This window comes from Harmonia axyridis, chromosome 5 (genome assembly GCF_914767665.1).
Source record: "Harmonia axyridis chromosome 5, icHarAxyr1.1, whole genome shotgun sequence".
NCBI classification, from domain to species: Eukaryota; Metazoa; Arthropoda; class Insecta; order Coleoptera; family Coccinellidae; genus Harmonia; species Harmonia axyridis.
Genome location: NC_059505.1, coordinates 20,148,518 through 20,157,628, shown reverse-complemented (window position 1 = coordinate 20,157,628; position 9,111 = coordinate 20,148,518). Strand labels below are relative to the sequence as shown.

Here is a 9,111-nt window from a genome sequence, read left to right as displayed (position 1 = left end):
CTTCCTTGGGGTACACCAGATTTGATTGGAAAATACCCAGATAGTTCGCTACTGAACTTAACAGAGTAGTATCTGTCAAATATGTAAGATTTCAGAATGGGATAGTAATTGTGATTTAAGTTCTTTTTGATCTTGTATAATAGGCCTGCATGCCACACTTTGTCACACGCCTGGGAGACATCCAGGAATACGCCGTTGCAATATTGTTTACTCTCTAAAGAATTTGAGATGACGTTGACTATCCTGTGTGCTTGGTGTGACGTTGACATCCTTTGACGGAAACCAAATTGGTAGTCAGGAAGAAGATCTGTTGTCTCATGGTCTTGATGTATCCAGAAGTATTCTCTCGAATAGTTTTCCAGGGATTGGGAGAAGACTTATGGGCCTGTATGATGCTGGAGAGTGCGCAGGTTTGCCATTTTTGTGAATCATCATCACATGGGCGTATTTCCAAGTGATGGGGAAGTAACCCAAATTCAGCATGCGGTTATATATGGTGGTTAAGAATACTATTGCTTTTTTCGGTAAGTTTTTCAGGATTTGTGCAGTTATTAGGTCATGACCTGGAGCCTTCTTATTTTTGAGTTTACGTATTTCGTATTTGACTTCCTAAGGACTTATAGGTCTTATGGGAAGTGATAACTGGCATGGCGTATCAAGGAGTTCTTCGACTTCCATTTCGAATCCTAGTATTGGCTTTGGCTCTTCAAATACTGTTGATAGGTGCAATGCAAAGGCGTTTGCTTTCTCCTGATGGGATCGTGCCCAGCCGTTCTCTCTTCGTATTGGTGCACTGGAAGGTGTTGGTCTACTGAATTTTTTCGTGGCTCTCCACAGGCTGTGATCTGTGGTAGTCAATTCTTCTGTATGGTGTTCAAAACAGGAGTTTTGTACATCTCTTAGTGCTTTGGATAAGTTTCGTGACATTCTTCTGTAGTGATGGAGATCAGTAATATTGCGTGACCGCTGCCATACGCCTCTTGCTCTTCTTTTTTCTGATATTAATTGCCGTATGTATAGAGGAGTACTGCTATCATTGGAGATTTCTCTTTCGACCCAGGGGGTAGCTTGCCATGCTGCTTGTTGTACGGTTTCTGTAAAGTGCTGTACGGCTATATCAATCTATAGAACCCATAGGGGTTCTTTCATCGAGAGGTTTTTATCCAGTTTTTCTGTGATATAGTCTTTGAAGTTATTCCATCTAGTGAACTTCGTAACCAATTTGGGTGGGGAATTTGTTTTTATAGGCTGACTGTTTAAATTGAGAACAACAGGTGAATGGTCAGAACCCAGTCCTAGCTGGTCTCCAGAAGGCAATTTTGTCTAGCGATGCCATTAACTACAAAGAAGTCTAGCAGATCTGGTAATCTTCTTGGGTCCGTTGGCCAGTACGTAGGCTCCCCATTCGAAAGATGTTTGTAGCCTTTGTTATTTTCATGTAGATATTTTGTGTAATTATGAATATTATTTGTTTTACATCCCGTTGCCAAAATCTCTTCTGATCGATAGGTGCTATGTATGTTTGATTTAATAAATGTTTATCTACGAGGCAGTCACTATTTCATTACAATTGAGAGGTATATCCTGTTACATGTTTTGAGTTGAACTGGTGTTGCTGCTGTGATTGCTGCTTTCTCAGGAAAATGGGACTATTACTATAACATATGGAAAAAAATTATATTTTATATAGAGATTTTTGAAAATCTGTTCACTTGGTGAACTGCAATTCTTTTATCCATCTGCAGCACTATGTAATCATGGATAATTGCCGGAAATAGAATGTCTTTGGGTAGTCTAATAAAAATTCATGTTGTTTGAAAATAATACTATTCAATGAATACTGTGGTTAATTGTTCAGATTGTCTAAAATCCAATGTCCCATCAGGGCCGTCGCTAGCCAAATTGCCGCCCTAGGCAAATTCCCAATTTGCCGCCCTAACAGTCTACTCTGCAAAATGCAAAAAAAATATTTTGGCTTATCGGGGTCTTCTACGGAAATATGGAAAAATTGTAGGTGACTGTTTGGGAAATTTTAATAATAATAACATAGAAAAAACATAAACAAAACCAACAAGTTCAAACTTATACAAAAAATAAAATTCATTTTAGGATTGGTAAGTAACAATAATAATAGGAACACATGAATGACTAGAACAAAAAATGAAAGTATCTGTACGGAAAAAATATTCAACGAATTATTTAGAAATTAACTTTTCGATCATTGGAAAAAATGATCGAAGTTATACATTATTTCCATTTTTTGAACCAAAGAGAAAAGAAAACGAATTAAATATAACGAATTCGGTACGTTTTTTTGCCGACATTTCTAAGTTTTCATCAAATTATGCCGTAAATTGTAAAGAATCAAAAAGATGGAGTTCGCTACCAATACCTTTCGTCCTTTCATAATAATATTCAATAAGGACCCGCTCTAGCGTTTCTGCCGCCCCGGCAAAAATACAAGTCGACGCCTTTGCAAATTCGTGATAAGATTTTTCTATAAAAAGTTAAAAAGGTTTTATGGACGTAATATGTATTGAGTGTAATTATTTCTTATGAATTCAAATTTAATCAGGAAAGATTATTATTAATTGATAAACTACTAAAGAAATCAATAAAAATTGTTGGACGAAACAGATAAAAATTCCATTTCTTGAATATATTTGGTTTTTTCCATGAATTGTTCGTAAACCCGTATTAGGTCACAAAAATCTACCCTCGATTTCAGCAGCTGGTATAACGTAAACAAAACCGATCTTCGACAGAGGCAATAAAGTGATAAAACTGTGCTAGAAACCAATTGCTAGTTATGAAAGGAAGCAAGGACGATTTCTCATAAAGGCACGTCACGGTCCGTAATGTTTTCAAGATGTTTAAAATGTGGAAATGGAATCTATTACAAATGTTCGAATGATAACTATTTCAGTTCCGTTAATATCGCTCTTATGCCTACTACCGAAAACAAAATTGCAAGACCCTCCGAATTTCAGAATTGTACCTAGCATTTTAACACCTGACAAAGTACCTTATCAAGTATCTGAAAAAGAATCTTCAGATAGTTATTTGAATTCTTTTTTTTTTTAAGTATCTTAAGATACCTTTGCAAAAAAGTATCTTATTTTGTATCTAGATACTCTTATAAAGTAAATTTGACGGCTTTGTCAGCTTCATTTTAAAAGATAGGTAATTGATTTATAAAATTTGAGATAATATTCCAATTTCCAATTAGCATTGAAAAATCAAGTTATTAATCCGAAAAAAAAATCACGGTGAAAGTAAAAAGAAATCTATTCAATACATTCTTCTAGTAATTTAGTACCTAGATTTCTCGGAAAAAGTAGAAAATACCTTCCTTCAATCTTTGCCGCCCCTCTAGAATAGGCTCTGCGATTTCAGGTTCTTCTGCTGAGTTCCACTTTATAAAACGTTTGAACATTTTGTTTTTTTTCAGGGGGTTTAGACGACATCTGGATATTTATGAGTTGTTGTGTATAATGCGGCACCTTTGATGGTTTAAATTGTTGATTAAATTGTCTGTATATTTTCGTGTTGTTTCTAACCGATTTGAATCTCATTTCTTACTTTGAATTTTTACACATATGATTTTTGTTGATCAAGATTGAAATGCCGCCCCAGAATTTTGCCGCCCTAGGCGGTCGCCTCTCCTGCCTACCCCCTAGCGACGGCCCTGTGTCCCATCAAGAAAATAAATTTTTGTTAACAACTTGGGAATTGTAGGAAAATAGTTTTCACAATTATTCAATTGTTTCTCAGGGAAAGAGCTTTGAAATTTTTTCAAAGGGCATCGAATTTGAGGCAATCTGTTGTCATTTCAAAAAATAATATTTAAAAATCTGCTGAAGATATGTTGACTTCCATTAATATTGCTAAAAATTTTTGATGATATTAAAATAGTTAGTGAAAAATTCTCACATGCATAATGGTACTGCGCTTTTGAGCAGCTTTCTCATGCCCATGCTCTCAGAATGAAAATGAGCGGAACAAATGAAAGATGAAGGAGGAAGATATTTTCCGACAGCATCAATCCACTGTTCACGTAGCTTATCGTCCTAAAAACAAATGAACTTTTATTATCATTTGTAAGATATGCAGGCACAAACAAATGAAATCTCAGTCATGAGATCTCGCTTAGCTAGATAATACTGTTGCCTGGAAAACTAGGATATTTAATGTCTTAGGTCAATTGCCTTCAAATACTTTCATTTATTTTATTCATATAATTGCTCTTGTACATGTAGATTTATTAGTGAATGCAGAATTTGAAGAGTGGTTCCAATAAAAGATGAAAAAGAAATAGCAGTTTATTTGATATATATATTATTTCGATGAAATAATAGTTTCAGTTTCAACATATATGTAGAAATTTCATTCAGTCCTATGTCGAAAACATCTACTATAACTTACCTTTGGTACCCGAAAAATACGGATATTTTCGTCTGTATCTCTGGGTTTTCCACACAAAAAACAAAATGGCATTTTGATGGAATGAAATTCTTATACCTTGCCTCAAAAATAATACGAATCGAAATATTAAGAATAAAAACACAAATTATTAAAAGCAAAAACTATTAAAACAACACAAACACTAATTATAACAAAAACTCATCAACACAAAACGTTCACTATGTAAATTCAAATATTATATATATATATATTTTTTTTGCCTTCACACTTTCATGGTGGTTATCCGTACAACTCGGGTGTCAGAACACCAAGAGTTGTCCAGTCCAGTACATATATATATATATATATATATATATATATATATATATATATATATATATATATATATATATATATATATATATCGTGAATCTATTAAGGGAATTCGACTGATAAGAAGGATTTCAGTTTTACTCTTTATTCATACCAAGCTTTCGGAACTGGTTGTTAAAATTGTAGTAACCCTGAGGAAGGAACCAACCAGTTCCGAAAGCTTGGTATGAATAAAGAGTAAAACTGAAATCCTTCTTATCAGTCGAATTCCCTTAATAGATTCACGATATTTATAGTACGACTGTTATCTGGAGACAATATATATATATATATATATATATTTTTTTTTTAATCTCCGTTGTAGGGTAAGGCTTCGAGGTTGCCGGTTCCTCACAGAACAAGGCAACACTCAATTGCTAGTGAGGAAACTTCTCACAATTCTCGTGGTCCACAAGATCACCTCCTTCTGCGCCTTCTCTATTAGGTCTTCGTGAAGTTCAAGTTTGGCTGTGTTCCCAGTTATATATATATATATATATATATATATATATATATATATATATATATATATATATATATATGTTGAGAAGACAACCAAGTACCATGACCTGGCCTTCGAAGTTAAGACTATATACAACCTAAAGTCAACAGCCATACTACCGCTGATAATTTCGACGAACGGATTAGTAGAAAAACATCTGGTTGAGAATACTGTCAAACTAAAACTAGATGTGGACCTCATTAGTACAGCACAGAAAGAGGTCATACTAGCAAATGTTAGAATAGTACGGAAGTTCCTTACATCTATCTGAAATGCCTTGGCAAATTCTGCCCGGCACTAAGAGATACCAACCCTATAAGGTGAAAAAATATATATATATATATATATATATTTTTTTTTTTTTTCCTTCACACTTTCGTGGTGAGCACCAAGGTAAAAATCCTCACCTTCAATAGGAGTAAAGCACCTGGCGGATGATGTTAATATATTATATATATATATATATATATATTTTTTTTTATATATATATTATATATATATATATATATATATATATATATATATATATATATATATATATATATATATATATATATATATATATATATATATATATATATATATATATATATATATATATATATATATATATATATATATATATATATATATATATATATATATATATACATTGGATCAATGGGTCCGAGTCAGTTTCACGAAGCATGGCATATTGCATCCCAATTCAGCAATTGAGCGTCTATACCTTCCACGAACGGAGGGAGGTCGCGGGTTATCCAGCATGGAGTCTGCAACTGAAAAAGAAATTAAATCCCTGAAAAACTACTTCCTCTCGAGCAACTTACCGCTTCACAAAAGAGTGGTGGTATGGGACACAAAATATACCGCCCTCAATTTAGCTAGCCCGGCAGGACCTGAAACAGATGTAAATCAACTCGAAAATATGAGAGAAAGATGGCGTAGCAAAGTACTTCACGGGAGATTTCACGCTAGAATTAATCAGCCAGAAGTAGATAAAACACGATCTCATACTTACCTCGTTGCTGGTTACCTATACGCAAGCACTAAAGCAGCACTACATGCCATTCAAGATCAAGTAGTTCCAACTAGGAACTACTCAAAATATATCATGAAACAACAAGTCGAAAACACGAAATGTAGGATCTGCAACCAAGTGGAGGAAACCGTACAGCACTTGTCAGGGGGTTGTACACCACTTGCATCCACCAAATACTTGGGAAGGCACAACGATATGGGCAAAGTGGTCCATCAGATGCTCGGATTACGATGGGGAATATTTGGAAACTTCACACCACACTATCAATACACACCGGCAGCGCTAGCAGAAAATGAACAGGCTAAAATCTTCTGGGATTTTCCCTTTGTGGCAGATAGGCCTCTGGAGCACAACCGTCCAGATCTTGTACTGTGGATGAAAAGGGAGAGGATGGCTGTTATAGTAGACTTCTCGGTGCCACTTGATCACAACTTGGCACAAGCTTATGACAGCAAAATCGTCAAATACTCAGAATTAGCAAGAGAACTCAAAACATTGTGGAAACTTGAGAGACAGGTGAGAATATTTCCTCTAGTCATCAGCAGTAATGGACTCGTGCACGTTAACACCACGAAACACCTGGCCGAGCTCCAACTTCCAGACAACACTTTACAATGGATGCAGAAGGCTGTGGTGTTGGGAACGGTGGCCATTATTCGGCAAGTACTCTTTACAATAATTTACTTCACAAAATAAGTTAATTAAAATAAATGTATCTCACCTTCAATTTCTCGTCAATTTACAATATTGGAACGTGAATGTCAAAGTCAGTCTTCTTTGGTATGTGTCACGTTTTAGGTCTTGTCTTCTTCTTTTTGTTGTGTCGGTTTTTTAAGGAGTGGTACATAAAATTGACTGAGTTGTTTTACGTCTTGTCTATCATTTACTGTTTTTTCCAAGTTTGATTGTATGTGTATCATCTCCCATATTTCTCTCTGTCTTCGTCTTGGCTCTATTGTTAGTATTTTTGTCTCGTCATAGTCGAATTCATGTTTTTTTGTCTTTTTATGTTTGTTTAGTGCCGTTGTTGCGTTTTTTGTGTATTTATGAGCGTTGAGTCTGTCGTGTAATCTCTGTGATGTTTGTCCAATGTATTGCTTGTCACAGTTTTTGCACGGAATACTGTAAACTAGATTAGACTTCTTAGATTTAGGTGTTGAAGTTTTTAATTTAGTGAAAATCTCCTTTATTTGATTTTGAGGTTTATGGACTAATTCGATGTTGTGGGGTTTTAATATCTTTGTTATTTTATGTGATAAGTTTTTTGTGTAGGGAATTGGTATTCGTGTTTTTTATTCTTTCTTTTCCTCAGTTGTTATCGTGTTGTACAGTCTATGTATTCTTTGGTTTATTAATGGTGTAGTCATCTTTGTAGGGTAGTTGTTCTTAATAAGTCGGTCTTTCAGTTCTTTTATAATTTTTGGTCTCAATTCCGGTGATGTAAGTTTAAGGGCTCTGTCAATGTATCCAATTATTGTGCCTCGTATTTGTCCGGTGTGATGGTTGGAATTATAGTCCAAGATGCGGTCGGAGTTTTGTTTTGTATTTTTCCATTTTGTTAATATTTTGTTGTCTTTGTTGATGAGTGTCATGTCCAAGAAGTCTAATGTTTTGTCTTTTTCCTGTTCGATCGTAAATTGTAATAGTGTATGAGCACTGTTGAAGTCTCGTAAAATGTGTTTCATTATTGTTGGTGTGGTTATTAAGAGACAATCATCAACATATCTCCTGAAAAAGGCTTTGTTGTTGTACTTTTTCATGATTTTTTGTTCTATGTGTTCCATTACACTTTGGGCAATCACACTTGATATTGGGGTTCCCATGGCTACTCCCTTAATTTGTTTGTAGAATTCATCTTTATATTGAAAATAGCTGTTATTGATTATAAGTTGAGTTGTTTCTGTGAATTCATTTTCAGGTATTTCCGTTTGTGATGTTATTTGGTGCCATCTTTCTTTTATCGTTTTTTTCACTAGCTCAATAGGGATATTTGTATATAGAGATACTACATCAAGTGAATATAATTTATCATTTTTGTTTATTTTTAATTTATTCAGTTGTTCTTTTAGCTGTATTGAGTTTTTATGTAGTATTCATTTTTACCGGTTGTGCGTGTTAGTATTTCCGCTAGGTATTTTGACAGATGGTATAAAGGTGATTGGACACAAGATACTATTGGACGTAAAGGATTTCCTTCTTTGTGGATTTTAGGTAATCCGTATATTTTTGGTGTTTTACTGTTGTGTATGGTTAATGTTTTGTAATCAATTTCTGATATGAATCCTTTCTCTTTCCAATTCTTTATTATTTTGTTGTTTTCTTTTTCTAATGTTAGCGTCATGTCTCGTTTAGTTTTTATGTATGTAGTATTATCTTTCAACAAAATGCTCATTTTTTCCTCGTATTCCGTGTTTGTCATGATTACCGTCTTGTTTCCTTTGTCTGCTCTTGTAATCAGTAATTCGTTGTGTTCTTTGAAAAATTTTTTTGTTTTGGTAAAGTTAGTCAAATGTTTGTTGTGTCTCTGTTTTTGTCCATTTTGTCCAAATAAAGAAAATTCTATCGACTATATATATGTGTATATATATATATATATATATATATATATATATATATATATATATATATATATATATATATATATATATATATTAAATGATCGCAAATTATTGCAACCAATTTCAGATGACGATAACTATTAAGAGATTAAGCAACTTGTTGAAAGAATTTGTGTGCACTTACCTCGTGAGTTAAGAGAGATGATGTCTTTGAATTTACCCCCTAATCTGGTGGC

At 34.0% G+C, this 9,111-nt stretch overlaps 1 protein-coding gene across 1 annotated transcript; it reads right to left on the bottom strand.

The window, feature by feature from the left end:
* Window positions 1-7,609: 7,609 nt before the first annotated feature.
* On the bottom strand, window positions 7,610-8,140 carry LOC123680865. Its single transcript, XM_045618982.1, has one exon. It carries the CDS (start codon window positions 8,138-8,140, stop codon window positions 7,610-7,612), a length of 531 nt encoding a protein of 176 aa, XP_045474938.1.
* Window positions 8,141-9,111: the final 971 nt, after the last annotated feature.